At 50.9% G+C, this 19944-nt stretch overlaps 1 protein-coding gene across 2 annotated transcripts in view; it reads left to right on the top strand.

Annotated features, from left to right (window-relative positions):
- The window catches only part of Bthd (BthD selenoprotein), a 65071-nt gene extending 51844 nt beyond the window's left edge, over positions 1–13227 (top strand). For both annotated transcript variants that reach the window (XM_077680879.1, XM_077680878.1), the window contains 7 exons: positions 9567–9593; positions 9695–9715; positions 10432–10503; positions 10570–10653; positions 12921–12953; positions 13039–13067; positions 13154–13227. In XM_077680879.1, the coding sequence (XP_077537005.1) occupies positions 9567–9593; positions 9695–9715; positions 10432–10503; positions 10570–10653; positions 12921–12953; positions 13039–13064 (263 nt within the window). In that variant the 3' untranslated portion in view covers positions 13065–13067; positions 13154–13227. The remainder of the gene's footprint in view (positions 1–9566; positions 9594–9694; positions 9716–10431; positions 10504–10569; positions 10654–12920; positions 12954–13038; positions 13068–13153) is intronic.
- The last annotated feature ends 6717 nt before the right edge of the window (positions 13228–19944 follow it).

The raw sequence follows: 19944 nt of genomic DNA, 5'->3' as shown, positions 1-19944 counted from the left end.
TGCCTTCTCTTGGTGGTAGGAAGTGCTTCTAACAAACGTTCGAGGACCTTGAGTTCAAGATGTTTCTAGTGATGCCCTTTCATTGGTGTACACTCCACAAAAATAAGTTGTCTGTCACTTTAAGGAGAGTAGCTTCTCAGACTCTTCCATGTGGGCCAGCTTTGCAGGATTTGAGGGCGGCCAGGGTGGAGCCCGGTGGCACCTGAATGACGTGTCGGCGAGTCAATGTTGCCTTGGACATCCACGTGCTCCTCCACGCTCACCTGACTTCTCTTGGTGGTAGGAAGTGCTTCTAACAAACGTTCGAAGACCTTCAGTTCAAGATGTTTCAAGTGATGCCGTTTCACTGGGGTACACTCCACAAAAATTGGTTGTCTGTCACTTTAAAGGAGCCATGAAGGGAAAATACAACTTTGTTTAATTTGAAAGAACTAGGATTCAGTATCTCAGTCAGCTCCATTACAGCCACAAAAGATGTTTTTTTAACGAAAAAAAAGCAAGAAGTATTTAAAAACTTTCAAATTTCGCGCCACAGTGATGTGTTATGAGCAAGAATGACGTCATACGGGCCAACAATAAAACATAATTTTCAGTGCGTTAGCTGCACGTTAGCATTCAAGTGATGCGGTCAAATGGAACAAGAGGCCGCATAACAGACGTCCAGTCATGTGTCGTCGCGACAAGTCAGTTAGGCGGCCGCCAATCGCACAAACAAGGTTCCGTGACGTCACAGAAAAGTTGCGGGAAATTGGCTAGGGCGTCGCCACGGCTTCACACGTTTTCTTTAATATCTCCGTTATTTGTTCGACGATTGCGATGATATTGGTATCATTGTTATCGGGACTAAGCAGTCTTCCTAATAAACCCAACTTGTATTTTGTCTTCATGGCTCCTTTAAGGAGAGTAGATTCTCAGACCCTTCAATGTGGGCCGGCTCTGCAGGAATGGAGGGCTGCCAGGGTGGAGCCCGGTTGCACATACATGACGTGTCAGCTAGTCAATGCCGCCTTGAACATCCACGTGCCCCTCCACGCTCGCCTGACTTCTCTGGGTGGTAGGAAGTGCTTCTAACAAACGTTCGAGGACCTTCAGTTCAAGATGTTTCAAGTGATGCTGTCTCATTGGGGTGCACTCCAGAAAATTAGGGTGTCTGTCACCTTAAGGAGAGTAGCTTCTCAGACTCTTCCATGTGGGCCAGCGCTGCAGGTTTGGAAGGTGACCAGGGTGGAGGCCGGTTGCACCTGCATGACATTTCGGTGAGTCAATGCCGCCGTGAACATCCACGTGCTCCTCCACGCTCGCCTGCCTTATCTTGGTGGTTAGGAAATGCTTCTAACAAATGTTCGAAGGCCTTCAGTTCAAGATGTTTCAAGTGGTGCTGTTTCATTGGGGTACACTCCACAAAATGGGTTGTCTGTCACTTTAACGAGAGTAGCTTACAGACTCTTCCATGTGGGCCAGTGCTGCAGGCTTGGAGGGCGGCCAGGTTGGAGGCCGGTTGCACCTGCATGACGTGTCGGCGATTAAATTCCGCCATGAACATCCGCGTGCTCCTCCACGCTCGCTGGCTTGACTTATCTTGGTGGTAGGGAAGTGCTTCTAACAAACGTTCGAAGGCATTCAATTCAAGATGTTTCAAGTGATTCCGTTTCATTGGGGTACATTCCACAAAAATAGGTTGTCCCTCACTTTAAGGAGAGTAGCTTCTCAGAGTTTTGCAGGTGGGAAAGCGCTGCAGGTTTGGAGGGCAGACAGGGTGGAGGCCAGTTGCACCTGAATGACGTGTCGGCGAGTCAATGCCGCCGTGAACACCCACGTGTTCCTGCACGCTCGCTTGACTTATCTTGGTGGTTAGGAAGTGCTTCTAAGAGACGTTCGAAGGCCTTCAGTTCAAGATGTTCCAAGTGATGCCGTGTCATTGGGGTACACTCCACAAAAATAGGTTGTCTGTCACTTCAAGGAAAGTAGCTTCTCAGACTCTTCCATGTGGGCCAGCGCTGTAGGTTTGGAGGGCGGCCAGGGTGTAGGCCGGTTGCACCTGCATGACGTGTCGACGAGTCAAGCCCGCCGTGAACATCCACGTTCTCCTCCATGCCCGCTTCACTTATCTTGGTGGTTAGGAAGGGCTTCTAACAAACTTTCGAAGACCTTCAGTTCAAGATGTTTCAAGTGATGCCGTTTTATTGGGGTACACTCCACAAAAATAGGTGTTTGTGACTTTAGGGAGAGTAGCTTCTCAGACGTTTCCATCTGGGCCAGCGCTGCAGGTTTGAAGGGCGGCCGGGGTGGAGGCCGGTCGCATCTGCATGACGTGTCGGCGAGTCAATGCCGCCGTGATCATCTACGTGCTCCTCCACGCTCGCCTGACTCATCTTGGTGGTAGGAAGTACTTCTAACAAACAATCGAGGGTCTTCAGTTCAAGATGTTTCAAGTGATACCGTTTCATTGGGGTACACTCCAGAGAATAGGTTGCCTGTGACATTAAGGAGAGTAGCTCCTCAGCCTCTTCCATGTGGGCCAGCGCTGCAGGCTTGGAGGGCGGCCAGGTTGGAGGCCGGTTGCACCTGCATGACGTGTCGGCGATTAAATTCCGCCTTGAACATCCACGTGCTCCTCCACGCTCGCTCGCTTGACTTATCTTGGTGGTAGGGAAGTGCTTCTAACAAACGCTCGAAGGCATTCAATTCAAGATGTTTCAAGTGATGCTGTCTCATTGGGGTGCACTCCACAAAATTAGGGTGTCTGTCACCTTAAGGAGAGTAGCTTCTCAGACTCTTCCATGTCGGCCAGCGCTGCAGGTTTGGAGGGTAGCCAGAGTGGAGGCCGATTGCACCTGCATGACATTTCGGTGAGTCAATGCCGCCGTGAGCATCCACGTGCTCCTCCACGCTCGCTTGGCTTATTTTGGTGGTTAGGAAGTGCTTCTAACAAACGTTCGAAGGCCTTCAGTTCAAGATGTTTAAAGTGGTGCTGTTTCATTGGGGTATATTCCACAAAAATAGGTTGTCTGTCACTTTAAGGAGAGTAGCTTCTCAGACTTTTTCATGTGGGCCAGCACTGCAGGTTTGGAGGGCGGCCAGGATGTAGGCCGGTTGCACCTGCATGACGTGTCGGCGAGTCAAAGCCGCCGTGATCATCTACGTGCTCCTCCACGCTCGCCTGACTCATCTTGGTGGTAGGAAGTACTTCTAACAAACAATCGAGGGTCTTCAGTTCAAGATTTTTCAAGTGATGCCGTTTCACTGGGGTACACTCCACAAAAATAGGTTGCCTGTCACTTTAAGGAGAGTAGCTTCTCAGACTCTTCCATGTGGGCCAGCGCTGCAGGTTTGGAGGGCGGCCAGGGTGGAGGCCGGTTGCACCTGCATGACGTGTAGACGAGTCAATGCCGCCGTGAACATCTACGTGCTCCTCCACGCTCGCTTGACTTATCTTTGTGGTTTGGAAGTGCTTCTAACAAACGTTCGAAGGCCTTCAGTTCAAGCTGTTTCAAGTCATGCCATTTCATTGCGGTTCACTCCAGAAAAATAGGTTGTGTGTGATTTTAGGGAGAGTAGCTTCTTAGACGTTTCCATGTGGGTCGGCGCTACAGGTTTGGAGGTCGGCCTGGGTGGAGGCCGGTCGCATCTGCATGACGTGTCGGCTCAATGCCGCCGTGATCATCTACGTGCTCCTCCACGCTCGCCTGACTCATCTTGGTGGTTAGAAGTACTTCTAACAAACAATCGAGGGTCTTCAGTTCAAGATGTTTCAAGTGATGCCATTTCATTGGGGTACACTCCACAAAAATAGGTTGCCTGTGACATTAAGGAGAGTAGCTTCTCAGACTCTTCCATGTGGGCCAGCGCTGCAGGCTTGGAGGGCGGCCAGGTTGGAGGCCGGTTGCACCTGCATGACGTGTCGGCGATTACATTCCGTCTTGAACATCCACGTGCTCCTCCACGCTCGCTCGCTTGACTTATCTTGGTGGTAGGGAAGTGCTTCTAACAAACGTTCGAAGGCCTTCAGTTCAAGCTGTTTCAAGTCATGCCATTTCATTGCGGTTCACTCCACAAAAATAGGTTGTCTGTCACTTTAAGAAGAGTAGCTTCTCAGACTCTTCCATGTGGGCCAGCGCTGCAGGTTTGGCGGGCGGCCAGGGTGGAGGCCGGTTGCACCTGCATGACGTGTCGGCGAGTCAATGCCGCCGTGAACATCCACGTGCTCCTCCACGCTCGCTAGGCTTATCTTGGTGGTTAGGAAGTGCTTCTAACAAACGTTCGAAGGCCTTCAGTTCAAGATGTTTCAAGTGATGCTGTCTCATTGGGGTGCACTCCACAAAATTAAGGTGTCTGTCACCTTAAGGAGAGTAGCTTCTCAGACTCTTCCATGTGGGCCAGCGCTGCAGGTTTGGAGGGTGGCCAGGGTGGAGGCCGGTTGCACCTGCATGACATTGCGGTGAGTAAATGCCGCCGAGAACATCCGCGTGCTCCTCCATGCTCGCCTGGCTTATCTTGGTGGTTAGGAAATGCTTCTAACAAACGTTCGAAGGCCTTCAGTTCAAGGTGTCTCAAGTGGTGCTGTTTCATTGGGGTACACTCCACAAAATAGGTTGTCTATCACTTTAACGAGAGTAGCTTACAGACTCTTCCATGCGGGCCAGCGCTTTAGGCTTGGAGGGCTGCCAGGTTGGAGGCCGGTTGCACCTGCATGACGTGTCGGCGATTAAATTCCGCCTTGAACATCCGCGTGCTCCTCCATGCTCGCTGGCTTGACTTATCTTGGTGGTGGGAAGTGCTTCTAACAAACGTTCGAAGGCATTCAATTCAAGATGCTTCAAGTGATTCCGTTTCATTGGGGTACATTCCACAAAAATAGGTTGTCTGTCACTTTAAGGAGAGTAGCTTCTCAGACTTTTTCATGTGGGCCAGCACCGCAGGTTTGGAGGGCGGCCAGGATGTAGGCCGGTTGCACCTGCATGACTTGTCGGCGAGTCAATGCCGCCGTGATCATCTACGTGCTCCTCCCCGCTCGCCTGACTCATCTTGGTTTTAGGAGGTACTTCTAACAAACAATCGAGGGTCTTCAGTTCAAGATTTTTCAAGTGATGCCGTTTCATTGGGGTACACTCCACAAAAATAGGTTGTGTGCCACTTTAAGGAGCGTAGCTTCTCAGACTTTTTAATGTGGGCCAGCACTGCAGGTTTGAAGGGCGGCCAGGATGTAGGCCGGTTGCACCTGCATGACGTGTCGGCGAGTCAATGCCGCCGTGATCATCTACGTGCTCCTCCACGCTCGCCTGACTCATCTTGGTGGTAGGAAGTACTTCTAACAAACAATCGAGGGTCTTCAGTTCAAGATGTTTCAAGTGATGCCGTTTCATTCGGGTACACTCCCCAAAAATAGGTTGCCTGTGACATTAAGGAGAGTAGCTTCTCAGACTCTTCCATGTGGGCCAGCGCTGCAGGCTTGGAGGGCGGCCAGGTTGGAGGCTGGTTGCACCTGCATGACGTGTCGGCGATTAAATTCCGCCTTGAACATCCACGTGCTCCTCCACGCTCGCTCGCTTGACTTATCTTGGTGGTAGGGAAGTGCGTCTAACAAACGTTCGAAGGCATTCAATTCAAGATGTCTCGAGTGATTCCGTTTCATTGGGGTACATTCCACAAAAATAGGTTGTCTGTCACTTTAAGGAGAGTAGCTTCTCACACTTTTTCATGTGGGCCTGCACTGCAGGTTTGGAGGGCGGCCAGGATGTAGGCCGGTTGCACCTGCATGACGTGTCGGCGAGTCAATGCCGCCGTGATCATCTACGTGCTCCTCCACGCTCGCCTGACTCATCTTGGTGGTAGGAAGTACTTCTAACAAACAATCGAGGGTCTTCTGTTCAAGATGTTTCAAGTGATGCCGTTTCATTGGGGTACACTTCACAAAAATAGGTTGCCTGTCACTTTAAGGAGAGTAGCTTCTCAGACTCTTCCATGTAGGCCAGCGCTGCAGGTTTGGAGGGCGGCCAGGGTGGAGGCCGGTTGCACCTGCATGACGTGTCGAAGAGTCAATGCCGCCGTGAACATCCACATGCTCCTCCATGCCCGCTTCACTTATCTTGGTGGTTAGGAAGTGCTTCTAACAAACTTTCGAAGACCTTCAGTTCAAGATGTTTCAAGTGATGCCGTTTTATTGGGGTACATTCCACAAAAATAGGTTGTTTGTGACTTTAGGGAGAGTAGCTTCTCAGACGTTTCCATCTGGGCCAGCGCTGCAGGTTTGGAGGGCGGCCGGGGTGGAGGCCGGTCGCACCTGCATGACGTGTCGGTGAGTCAATGCAGCCGTGAACATCTACGTGCTCCTCCACGCTCTCTTGACTTATCTTTGTGGTTAGGAAGTGCTTCTAACAAACGTTCGAAGGCCTTCAGTTCAAGCTGTTTCAAGTCATGCCAGTCTGTGATTTTAGGGAGAGTAGCTTCTCAGACGTTTCCATGCGGGTCAGCGCTACAGGTTTGGAGGCCGGCCAGGGTGGAGGCCGGTCGCATCTGCATGACGTGTCGGCGAGTCAATGCCGCCGTGAACATCTACGTGCTCCTCCACGCTCGCTTCACTTATCTTGGTGGTTAGGAAGTGCTTCTAACAAACGTTCGAAGGCCTTCAGTTGAGGATGTTTCAAGTGATGCCGTTTGATTGGGGTACACTCCACAAAAATAGGTGTTCTGTCACTTTAGGGAGAGTAGCTTCTGAGACGTGTCCATCTGGGCCAGCGCTGCAGGTTTGGAGGGCGGCCGGGGTGGAGGCCGGTCGCACCTGCATGACGTGTCGGCGAGTCAATGCAGCCGTGAACATCTACGTGCTCCTCCACGCTCGCTTGACTTATCTTTGTGCTTAGGAAGTGCTTCTAACAAACGTTCGAAGGCCTTCAGTTGAAGCTGTTTCAAGTCATGCCATTTCATTGCGGTTCACTCCACAAAAATAGGTTGTCTGTGATTTTAGGGAGAGTAGCTTCTCAGACTCTTCCATGTAGGCCAGTGCTGCAGGTTTGGAGGGCGGCCAGGGTGAGGCCGGTCGCACCTGCATGACGTGTCGACGAGTCAATGCCGCCGTGAACATCCACGTGCTCCTCCACGCTCGCTTCACTTATCTTGGTGGTTAGGAAGTGCTTCTAACAAACGTTCAAAGGCCTTCAGTTCAAGCTGTTTCAAGTCATGCCATTTCATTGCGGTTCACTCCACAAAAATAGGTTGTCTGTGATTTTAGGGAGAGTAGCTTCTGAGACGTTTCCATGTGGGTCAGCACTACAGGTTTGGAGAGGCAGCCGGGGTGGAGGCCGGTCGCACCTGCATGACGTGTCGGCGAGTCAATGCCGCCGTGAACATCTACGTGCTCCTCCACGCTCGCTTCACTTATCTTGGTGGTTAGAAAGTGCTTCTAACAAACGTTCGAAGGCCTTCAGTTGAGGATGTTTCAAGTGATGCCGTTTGATTGGGGTACACTCCACAAAAATAGGTGTTCTGTCACTTTAGGGAGAGTAGCTTCTCAGACTTTTCCTTGTGGGCCAACGTTGCAGGTTTAAAGGGCAGCCAGGGTGGAGGCCGGTCTCACCTGCATGACGTGTCGGCGAGTCAATGCCGCCCACGCTCGCTTGACTTTTCTTGGTGGTTAGGAAGTGCTTCTAACAAACGTTCGAAGGACTTCCGTTCAAGATACTTCAAATGATTCCGTTTCATTGGGGTAGACTCCACCTTCTCACACTTTTCCATGTGGACCAGCGCTGCAGGTTTGGAGGCCGGCCAGGGTGGAGGGCGGTCGCATCTGCATGACGTGTCGGCGAGTCAATGCCACCATGAACATCCACGGGCTCCTCCATGCTCGCTCCACTTATCTTGGTGGTAGGAAGTATTTCTAAGAAACAATCGAGGGCCTTCCGTTCAAGATGTTTCAAGTGATGCCGTTTCATTGGGGTACACTCCACAAAAATAGGTTGTTTGTGACTTTAGGGAGAGAATGTTCTCAGACTTTTCCATCTGGGCCAGCGCTACAGGTTTGGAGGGCGGCCGGGGTAGAGGCCGGTCGCACCTGCATGACGTGTCGGCGAGTCAATGCCGCCCACGCTCGCTTGACTTATCTTGGTGGTTAGGAAGTGCGTCTAACAAACGTTCGAAGGACGTCAGTTCAAGATGTTTCAAGTGATGCCGTTTCATTGGAGTACACTCCACAAAAATAGGTTTTTTGTCACTTTAAGGAGAGTAGCTTCTGAGAGTGTTGCAGGTGGGCCAGCACTGCAGGTTTGGAGGGCGGCCAGAGTGGAGGCCGGCTGCACCTGCATGACGTGTCGGCGAGTCAATGCCGCCGTGAACATCCACGTGCTCCTCCACGCTCGCTTTTCTTCTCTTGGTGGTAGGAAGTGCTTCTAACAAACGTTCGAGGGCCTTCAGTTCAAGCTGTTTCAAGTGATGCCGTTTCATTTGGGATAGAAAACGTACACTCCACAAAAATAGGTTGTCTCTGACATTAAGGAGAATAACTTTTCAGACTTTTGCGGGTGGGGTGTTGTTTTCCCTTCCTCAATATGCTTACCAGGGAGAACAATTTAGTGTTTTGATCGCGGTTATCGCGCCATGCTATTCGAGGTATTGCTTTCGTTAGTTATTCAGGCGTCGGTGTTCATTTTAACGTGGAGAATCGGCGGACCCGTAGCGGTGAAAAGCTGGCGTTTTCCAATTTAAGCTGCTTCCTCATTGCCAATCACATTAGCATTATTACCCAACAAAATTCACGTGTTTCCTAAGCATATCTCTGGGTATGGGAGATTTTTATCATGGTCTACTACAGACACGTTATAAAAACATAAGCAGCAAATGTACCACACTGAAAGTTAACAACTTCAGAATGACTACAAACAAAACAAAAATTGAAAGCCCAGATTTGATCACGTCGTCGCCTAAACTGTTTTCCAGAATACCGAAATGGAATGCGAAATTTCCAAATATGTTAGGTGGGAACTCAGCCGAAGCACACTTCGCCAACAAAACGATGTGGGTAGTCGATGGTTCCGTACTGCGAGCACACCCACCATTTCGTCAGTTTGCGAAGCCATCGTAGAAGTCAAAGGCGAGGCGTCCATTGCCGTCGCTAAAGCTCGTTGCTGTCATATTCCTGCATCGTTCACCCTACGCTTATCTCGGCGAAGTTCCCGTTCACAACTCTTTTCAGCCTGTCGTTTGGCCGCTCGTACTCACGCTTCGTACTCGTACTCCGCTTTAAGTCATTAGCAAGCCGAGCGTCGACTGCAGCATGGTTGGACTCAGCCGGCCGCTTTGGCCACTAGGACCACACGGACAACTTCGGCACATATGGACCAGAGTCCTCGATCCCTCCATACCCCGGCTGTACTTGGCGCCGCCTAGGCTGTACTCGCCTTGCTTCCTCCCTTAGGGGGACATGTATGTGATTGCGGCAGCAGCTTCAGTAGTGTATACTTCTCTTTTGACGCATTGTTTCGACGTTTGGCCGGAAGGCAAAATCAAGGCAACATATCGTCTTAAAAAACACCTGTGGTGCACTGCAACAAATGCATCTGAACTTTTTCCCACAGACGAGAGGGACCTGCAGAGCGACGACGGTAAGGGTGAAATCAGCCGACTGCTTTTGTTTTTCCCGCCATACGCCGTGCATAGCGCGTCAGCTAACACCATCCTGTGTGTATTGTCTTTTTCCTCGCAGATGCAGAGGCCAATGAGCAAGGTGAGCAAACGTTCACATACCACGCAGTGTTTGCACATCGATCAACGTACCCTTGTGATCGGAGCGGCCGGCTTAGATGCAAGCTGCCGGAACATGACCAAGTTTGAGAAAGACCCTCCGGGTGATAGCATTTTTCTCAGACTGTTGATGAAGGCTGCCGTGAATAAAAGTTGTCTACAGTACTAAGTATTCCGCTGTCTGATATGCCCAAACTGCCAGTAAAGATTGTTCAACTACGAGCACGTTCATGAGGAAAACCAACCGAATTCTTGATGGGGGGTGGCATGGGCTAAATGCGAGATAAGTTCTTCCCGGGCATCTTAACGTAACTCGTCTACGAAAATCGAAAGCGAGCTCGAAAAGGGGCATTCCATGCCAAAAGCTCGTAAGAAAGCTACTATCTTTCACTGTTTTGTGGTTGTGCTGAAGTGAATTCTTAGCGAAACCGCCAGTGTGTGAAGCCCTCGATGAAGGCGGTTGTAAAATGCGGACTTGCAAAAAGGCGAATATTTAGCGGCCGGAATCTTCGTCGTGCTATTTGTCAGCGCGAACAAAAGCTCCCAACGTCGTATGTTGCGATCGCAATCACCGACCTCGTAAACGCTCGTAAACGCTGCAGAAACACATTACGCTTGGCTAGATAATCAGAAGGGTATTTTTTATTGTCGTAGCGGATTGAGCACAGTGAGAGGTTTGAGCGAAGCTTTTCCTTGCAGACGCCCCGGCCGAAGACGAAAGCGAAGACGAAGAGGGACAAGGCGACAAGAAGAAAAAGTTCAAAAAAGCCGGTGAGTGCGAGCGCTGCCGCAAGCAGGGAAGTGCGGCAGCCAATGCGATGACGTTTGCCGTTGCAGCCTCCAAGCTGAATGCAAAGTCGGCCAAGAAGTCCAAGCAGCGTAAACCAGCAAAACAGTCGGACGAAGATGAGGAGAAACCCGGTGAGGACTCTTGTCATTACTGCGTGGGCAAGTTGGTTGCTGGTACAGTAAGCGCTTAAAGCCGCATGTATTTCCCTACCCTCACTCTGAAGGCTGGGAAAATTGACGTTCGTTTTCCCAGCCTTCCCTACAGCGCCTGTACAATTGACCCAGCATCCATAAACCAACTAGCCCAACTTCCCGTGCTTACTGATGTTCGTTGTGCAGGACGAGACAAAAGACGATAGTCTTTGTCGACATTTGCGAAGTAAATGCCTCCATTCTCTTTCCCGCTCACCTCTCACGCTGTTCGTCTTCCGTTGCGCTCCTCCCAAGGTAAACAGACTAAAAGTTTGCTAGAGTCAATTTTACCGCGTTCAACTGCTTCCGGCCGGGTACCTCGATGCCAGCGTTGCCGTACGGCGGAGTCGCGCGTGAATCGAGGCGCCCTACTTCAACGTTTATTGAACCACGTTTCCCTACTCCACGAGCGTCCCTAGGACAACGTGGAACATATCTAGTGGAACCTTTCGTAATTGTTGCTGTTTGATTTCTTAAAATGCCGCCAGAAGCTATAGTGGCGCGGCCGACAGCAGGCGACGGAGTGATTTTTTTTCTGCAGTGGATCTAGCATTTCCTTTCGCAAAAATCAAACGTCTATGAATTTTTTACATAGAAAGACTGCAAATATAACTTCTGTATAAATTTTCTGTCTGATGTTTGCGAAATGTGTTGTTCTTGTTAAACACTGAGTAAGTGGGCCGGCAGTCGGATGGCTAACAACGTTTATTGCGGTTGCAACGAAGTAGATATATGAACGAAGAGTGACGTAACAGGTCACACGATTTTAACAAAAAGGCCGGTGACGTCAGGGTGACTTCGACGTTTAGATTTGGCTGTGAGTATAAACTTTTGCGCAGATTTTGCTTAACTTTGGCCGGGTGGCTGCATGGAGTCACAGAAAGACAGACAGACAGACACAGACAGACCTGGGTTTAAGAAGCCTGGGTGGCCGGGCCAGTTATGGTGGATTACCCAGTAAAGCTGCTCCGGCTTCGCTAGGTTGCACGTACTACGAAACACAACACGCGACACTGCTGCTTCTTGCTGACCGGCGGTGTTGCCGGTGATTAATGGCGGGAGTGGTTGTGCGCCAATACTACGGTGGCGAGTTAAGCCCGTTCTACATGGTACGATTGTCCCTGTGAATTCGCAGGTGCGGTGCCGCTCATGCGGCAAAGCGACCTTTTTTCGTTGCTGCGGCAAAGTGCCAAATGTTTGGAACGGTCGAGGATCCCCCGCGAACGCCGCTCGTGCGGCTCGTGCGGCGTAGAGGGGCCGGACCTGCGGCCAATAGGAACACAGCTAGCTGAACGACACGGCATCACCATCTGCACGCTTAGCAACCAGATGGCGTTGCTCGTATAAACGCCCAGCGTAAGCGCGGGTGCAGCGAAACGAACGCACGCACGTTCACAACACGATGTCGCTAGCTGTTTTCATCGAATGCTTAATCGGTATTCGCACAGGTGGTGGACATCACAGCAGGGAACAAGTACAAAAGAACTTAAGAAGAACCGCTCGAGGTAATCCGAAGCGTGCTAGGCGTGCACAACAAGCGAACCCAGGGTTGCTTGCTGTGTTTTTCCTCTCTGCTATGTTTGCGTATATTGATAAATAATTGGTGATTGTTGTGTGGAACCGCAGATGAACTCATCTTTATTGAAAAACAGTCTGAAACGCCCACGATGTAAACCTATTCTTTTAAATCACAACAAACTGCTCGCGGCACAATTAATTTTGTCTGCAAACAATGTGCCTCTGAACTGCGAAGATCGTGACGTTCGCAGGCCATGCAGACCAGCTCTGATGTAGACATTTCCAGGCGTTGCGAACTTCGCAAGCCCGAATGTTTGTTCTACCAAATTCGCAGACGAAAACGCACCATGTAGAACGGGCTTTACGGGACACGAACCCGCATGCGCGCGCAGAGAGGGCGTGCGGGTCGCCCCTTAGCGGAACAAATGCACGGGCTCCGCGAGGCGGCCGACCGTTCCCGAGGAACGAATGCGCACCCGCCCAGTCAAGCCCTGCCACCCGCCGTCGTAGCTTTAGCGGACGCTAGCCGCTAAGCTAAAACTTCGTATTATCTATGGGACAAAGTGTGCCGGAGATTGCATAAAATTACTACAGCCGAATGTCATCCGTTCGCAATACACGAAATGTAACTCGCCCCGTGGCAGAAGAGCTGGGATTTACGTACTCACACGCCCTGAATTTTTTTTCAGCGAAAAAAGGAAGAAAGCGCAAAGCCAAAAAAGGTAAGCAAAATTTTAGGCAAGGAAAGCTGCAACGAGTAGCTTATGCGCACTGCGACGTACGCATACATGCTTTTTTCCCCCGCAGATTCGGACGAAGATTCCGAAGAGTAGCGTGTAAGTTATTATTAGTAGTAGTAGTTGGCAGTAATTGGCCATAAAATTAGTTAACGGTCGTCCTCTTTCTCTTTTCTTTTTTGCAGCGACTGGGGAAGATGATTCCAAGGAGTAACCATCAGGCACTGGTGTTTACGGGCAAATAAAAAGCGAGTGCTCCTTGACACTGCGTAGCCTGTTCAAATACGGCGCGCCTCCGCGGCCAACGAGTGGCGCGGCCGCGGGTTTCGTACATTTTTTTAGCGACACTGTAACGCACATTTCTGCGCATAGCCATGCTGCCGCCTCCGTCGCACCCGACGTGGGCATCCTGTTCGATCGGCGCGGGCGCCGATCCAACGAACGCTTAACTGCCTCCCAGTCACTTTCAGTTCCAAGGAAGCATGCTGAACCCCAGCCTGCCCACAGGCTACGAGTAAGACATAGAGGTACGCTCTTATATACTGATTTCATGCTGTGAATGGAACAACAGTTCAACACCACTGCACCTCTACTAAGCACGCAAGCCATTTCTACTCGACGGATAAGCCTTTGTACTCTTCTTGTTTGCGTGGCCGTTTTTACGCGAGGGTCTCGCAGGTTCCTGTAGGTGTACGTGAAAGTACATCGGCCTGCTTCCGAGGATGTTCCAGCCAAGTGTGGGTGGCCGACAGGGAGAGCTCACTTAAGTCCGGGGCTCCTGGTACAGCGACTGCAAGCGCTACAGTACTCGTGAGCTGCTTTTCTGAAGCTAAAAACGTACAACCTATTTCTGCGTGTGCTGTGTGCGAGTTGCGCAGAAGTTAAATATTTCTTCTCTATACAACTAAGGGCCGCACTGGCAGGCACCACTAAGTCGCAGATTTCGAAGTTAACGGGAGCTTGGATTCGTAAGCGCTTCAGTAGAATTAACTTTACTTACACGACCGTTTCAATGATATAAGGTATAACTAGAATTTCTTGCCCATAGTTCATTTCACAAGCTATGCTCAGCCCTGTGGATGTTACACGCTTCTCAGCAAACCAACCAAACATGGCGCGGAGGCAGGCTCAAGCAAAGCGACATTAGGCGTTGGGGCCTTTAGAGGTACTCCCCTACACCTCTTTGCGCAGGCGGAACTGTCTTCGTACGTCGCGTAGCTGCGAGACTGCTGCACACAGCTTTCGAGGTGTGAATGTCATTGTATTACCACATGAGCGAAATTTCGCCTGAATCAACACGCGGCGCCGTAAAGTCGCAAATTATTTGCGCACATCTAACGCATCCACAGACTCCTACTACACACGGTTGCGCGTGCTTTAAGCATACGGCCGGATATTTTAAACAAAGTTTGGTCCGGTTATTAAGACCAGTGCGCTAGACGTGCGCGTGATGCATTTTGCGTGGAAGTGGCAAGCACCACCAGGCAGAAAGCGGAAGATAAAACGTGTGCGTGTGGGCCATCTGGTTTCAAACGTCAAAATATCTAGCGGCCGATCCGGTGGGTCTTCCAAACCGGTTCTCGCAGCGGAGACGCGTGCGCGGATGTGTACTTTTCCTCTGGTGTTGCTCTCCGAAGGCCCAGGTCTACAGGCCTGGGTTTGTCATACCGATACGGTTTTGCGTGCTGCAGGCGAAAGAGGCTTCTTAATCAACCCCATCTCTGGCCAACCAGTCTTTGAGCAACGCCTGCTGAGTCCTGCGGGAAGATGTCGGCCGAGTAGTCTTCCAACTGGCATAGACCACGGCTCAACGCCTGTGGCAGGCGAGAGACGTTCTCATCGAAACCCTAGCCTCCTTTAACATGGCATCGTTCACTGCAGCAGAAACCGCTTTTCCACAATAAGCGGAGTGAAAGCGTGAACGCTTGCAGTATACACAATGATCTCATGTTTGTTCGAGGTATCACTCTTAGCACAATGCACAAATCTCCGGTGGTCATTTTTATGGAGAGCATTTACGCATCTCTACATAAGCAGTATAGAGATGCAGCCGTCGAGAATATGACTAGCGCTTAAATATGTTGAGAGTGTCGAAACACCATACCTAAGATACTGGAAGGAAAAATGCTACCGAAACCGTCGTTGGAGGTCTACAAGGGAGAGGAAATTGATATCGGGAAGGGAAGTCTAGGATAACCCTAAGGACAGGACATTGCTTTCTGATGCAAGGGCAAGTTGCTTGAGAATGAAGAGCTTTGAGAACGAAAATAATAAGGCATGTCTTGTCTGCGCATAGAAAACCTATCCGGCGTATTGTATTAAAATGGGATTGTATCCATCCAAATACATATGAGGAAAAGAATTGTCAAGAAAGCCGTATGGTTTAAAGGCAGCTCCGTATTTTGTACTCAATCCTCTTCTCTTGAGCGGCAATAGCAGTACGAAACTCTTCAGGGAAAATGTTGCTGAATTCATCCTCCTCCTACACCGCATTTCTTCACTCCGATTCGTGGGTCGCACTCCATTTGTAAGATAAAGCGCTTGTCAAGAATGACCTAGATGAGGGCAGGGTCCTGCTGATTGCAGAGCGCCATGCTTTGTTCCCCCGTAGCTTTCCAAAGAAATGTAATTCGGCTAGATTCGCATGAGACAAGCTTTGACTGTGTCTTTCGCTTCTCACTCGTGAGGCCAAACACATTAAACTCACTGAACACGCAAGCCATGTTTACCCAGTCGCAATTCCTTTCATCGACGTTTCCTTTCACTTCGCAGTGACGGCGACGTTATGTGCACCTTCGACGACGAGAATCATTGAAAGACCGCTTGAACGGATGCCCCCTCTGCGTCCTGGCCCGGTGCTTGCCAAGAGCAGTTTGACGATTTCGCGCGACGAGCTGAGAAAGGACTTTTCAGATTATGAATAAACATTTTATTGCTACGTACTCTCTTGCCTTGGCACAATGTCTTCGTTTCGAGCAATGTGTGCCCTGCATGGTTCTATACAGTGTTGCCAGAGGCAGTCCTTATAACAATCCAACCAAATTACGTAACATAGCACGCACCGCTAGATAAATGGATGGCTGGCTGGATGGATAGATGGATGGATCTACACGAGCCTCGATCCAGGCAGCGGCTGAGGGTCCTGATGTGCACCACATTTTTTATTGTTCTTGGAGTATCGAAGAGCCAACCGTATACAGTCAAAGGTGGTCTTCTTGCGCAGAGTGGAGGTAGAACATGTTACGGGTGCTTAGTTCCGATATAGTGGGGAGGACAGGGGCAGGGCAAGGATTTATGAAGATGTGGAGGACTTCTTCCTTCAGCGTCGCGATTGCTTTTATAGATGGGCTGCGTTAGGCTACCCTGCCAAATGTCCGAAGTCCGAAACTCGAAGCGCCAGGAGGAACGTTTGGGTTTGTGGGGGAATCGGGCCTCCAGCTTAGAAGCCGTGGGCACTGCCCCGGCACGTTGCTGGTGGCAGAACGAGCCCTACTGCGTTCCGCGGTATAACGGAGCGGGAACGGGACGGGACGTTAGTAGAACCAGTGCACGCCTGTGCACTGGTTACCCGCCGCGGTGGTTCAGTGACTAAGGCGTCGTGCTGCTGATTCCAAGGACACGGGTTTGTTTCCCTGCCACGGAGAGGCGAAAATCGAAAGCGCCCGTGTGTTCGAGAAATTAATCCAGAGCCCTCCTCTACGGCACGCCTCATCCGCTTCTAAGTAATTCGCACCGCCGATTCTGTGGACCAGACAAGAGAATAAAAAAACAGCGCAACCGACGGGACGAAGAAAGGTAAGACTAAAGCACAGGCGCTGTTACGTTTCTTCGTCCCGTCGTTTGCGCTGTTTTTTCTTAGTCTAAACAATGTACCAACTGGCCCGTCAGCATACCCTTCTGGAATAATGGTCAGCTTTATTCTGTGGTCCAGACCGCAGCGTTACCTTCTGTTTTGAGCTACTGCTAAAACGGCTCAGCTCGTCGGGATCCCTGGCGCAAGTAAGTGTCTGGGGTTTTTGGGGCTAATGCCCTGGGTTCAAGTATCGACGAACTGTATACCGTCCTATCGTCCACAGCAACGCTGCGCATTATCCTGTGTTCATGATCATCATCACCCACAGGCCCACAGAATAGGCACTGCCGAGCGGCAACTTGATTGTGCAAAGAACAATAACACTGCGGCCGGGACGAAAGACACGCAACGTCAGTTGCGCCGCTCCTCCGCAATGAAGTTCGCTCTACGCCGCATCGGTGGATGCGGGCTCAGAGAAGACGCGGTCGCCTGCCGTGCCGCCAACTTGCGCCCCACCAAAGGGCCTCTCCGATCGGAACGTTTCCCGCCAACATTGTGCCACATACCTAGAACAGTTGGCGAAAAATGAATGCCGTGCTCTAAAAAACAAAAGAAAGCCTAGACTATAACCAGAAACCAATGAAATTCGCTGAAATAACAAAGCCGTGCAGGAGGCGTAATTACTCTAATTTGATAATTATTATCCCAATTTTCTACGGTGCTGTCGCTGCCACAAGCGCTGTCCAGCAAATAAATGGCGCCACGTGCCCAACAACCTAAAATAGCTCAGCATGTGATTGTGGGCACAGGCATGTAAAATTCCTTACGTGACCCGAAAGAGAAGCGGCACAGCCGATCTCACAATAGCCCCCCCCCCCTTGTAAAAAAAACGCCTAAACAGGGGAAGATCAGTAATGAAAGAAGAAACAAGACAACGAATGCACGCACTGATCACGAGCCGGACATCGTACAGCCTGCCGCACCAGACACTTAGCCGCATTGAGGAAAGCAAAAAAAAGAAAACCATCGTCCGGACAGCATATAGGGCAGCCGCCAACCTCCCAATGTTTCGCAAGGGTTCTTTAATTGTGCCTGATCTTACCTCCAAAGAAATCAGAGGTGTCAGAGGCCACACTCCTAGTACAAAATGAGCGTCGGTTAGACGCCATGATGGATATGTCACAGCTACAGCGAATCTTCATAAAAACTTTCCCCCTGCCGAAAAATATAGATCCAAATTTAGACAAGAACAGGCGACAGGCCAGGATTCTTTCAAGGAAAGCTCCCACTCGGACTTCCCGTCAGCACGGCCACCGACAAGCTATTGAAGCTGGGCCTGCACAATACAGCCGACGAGCTCATAGAAGCCCATCTTTCGAGCCAAAGATTGAGGCTGGGAGTTACAAGCACAGGAAGGACTCTTCTCTCTCGTCTGGGGCTCACATCCCCTCTGCAGCGTCAGGCATCTCAAATGAGAAATCTCGACCACAATATCAGGAAACAGCTGTAAATTTCACGGCTCCCTAGAAACATTCACCCCGTGCATCACACTGGGCGCAGGGAAGCAAGAGCCAAGGCCATCCACACATACTACGGGAGGGAACCAACCACAGTGTACGCGGACGCGTCTTCCTATCCCGGCATAAGAGCAATGACAGCCGTGGTTGTCCAGAACAATAAGCACGTCACCAGCCCAACCCTACACGGATACGACCCCTTACAAGCGGAAGCAGCGGCCATCGCTCTCGCCATAACGCAAACTACCGCCAGCGTAATCATCACGGATTCGCAGCAAGCGTGTCGCAACTTCTCGTGCGGACGAATTCACCGGACAACCCACCAAATCATCTGCCAGCGTCCACCAGGCAGATCTATCATGATCACATGGGCACCCGCCCACTCTGCCGTCCCGGGCAACGAAACCGCCCACCTGTTGGCCCGAGAGTTATCCCGCCGGGCCCCGGGAAGCGAGCAGGAGAGGCCAACCCCGCTGATCACGTATCACTAGATAACACGGCACTACAAGTTGGGACGTATCCCCTACCCAGCACCGTATAAACACCTAACGAAAGAGGAGGAACGGCAGCTCCGTGCACTCCAGACGAATACTTTCCCCCTGTTGGATTTATTGTGTCACACATAGCAAAGTAACCGAGAGGAAGAGGAGGACATGGCTCGAGGACGCTGGGAAGAAAGAAGATGAGAAAGACGAGGAACTTTCAAACGCCATCATCGTAGTGACAAGCAAGTCAATGTGATTGAAATACAGTTATTCTGTCGTTGCGGTGGCGTCGGACTCCATTCTTCCGCAACATATGGTGCCTGTAAACCCGGGAACGTAGTTGGAGCCACCAAGCCGACGGATCAGGGGCCAAGAACAATGAAAGCAGTATCAATGTGCACAAAGCGAACGAGGCCTCGGTAAGGACCGCAGCATGGAGAAGCTGAAAATGAAGAGAAAGTCTCGTCGCAAACAGAACGCACGGCTGATCAATGAAGCGAAAACTCTTTTGGATACGGCTGATTTGGAGACTTTGGGTGCGCTCATAGAAAGGTTGCAGTCCAACAATGACGAACTGGGCAAGCTGAACGTCGAGCTGGAGGGAGCCATACCGGAAGAAGAGTTCGCTGCAGAGTGCGTTGACGTGCTGACACACGAATACGCCGCCAAGGGCATGCTGGGCCAGTTAAATGTGAGGGAGAGATCACTCCGGAGTGGTCAACGCGTGCCGAGATTGACAGCCCCAGCCTCTGTGGTGGGTCCTCAGACTGTCGAGCGTTACCACCATGGAAGCTCAGTGAAGCTCCCGACGCTGCAGCTCCAAACATTCAACGGCGAGTTTTGCCAGTGGCTGAGCTTTTGGACACAGTTTAAATCAGCCGTCCAGGAGAACCCCAGCCTGAGAAATGGGGAGAAGTTTCAGTACCTTCGGTCACTGCTGGGTGGGCCAGCTGCTGCATCCATTGCCGGTCTGCAACCGAAGAAGACTGCTATCCAGCCGCCGTAGAAATTCTTTCGCGGCGCTTCGGTGACACCCGCTTCATTGTGCAGGAACATTTGGCGCATCTTCGATCGCTTCCTTCAGTGGAGTCATCGAAAGATGTCGATGGACTACGGCAATTGCTGGATCACGTGCAGTGTCATGTGCGCGGCCTGACGGCGCTGAAGGTTTCTTCAGCCAC

This window comes from Haemaphysalis longicornis, unplaced genomic scaffold (genome assembly GCF_048455015.1).
Source record: "Haemaphysalis longicornis isolate Haplotype H1 unplaced genomic scaffold, Haemaphysalis longicornis Haplotype H1 scaffold_8, whole genome shotgun sequence".
Classification (NCBI taxonomy): Eukaryota; Metazoa; Arthropoda; class Arachnida; order Ixodida; family Ixodidae; genus Haemaphysalis; species Haemaphysalis longicornis.
The sequence above is the reverse complement of the archived record's forward strand: the minus strand, read 5'-3'. Positions and strand labels throughout refer to the sequence as shown.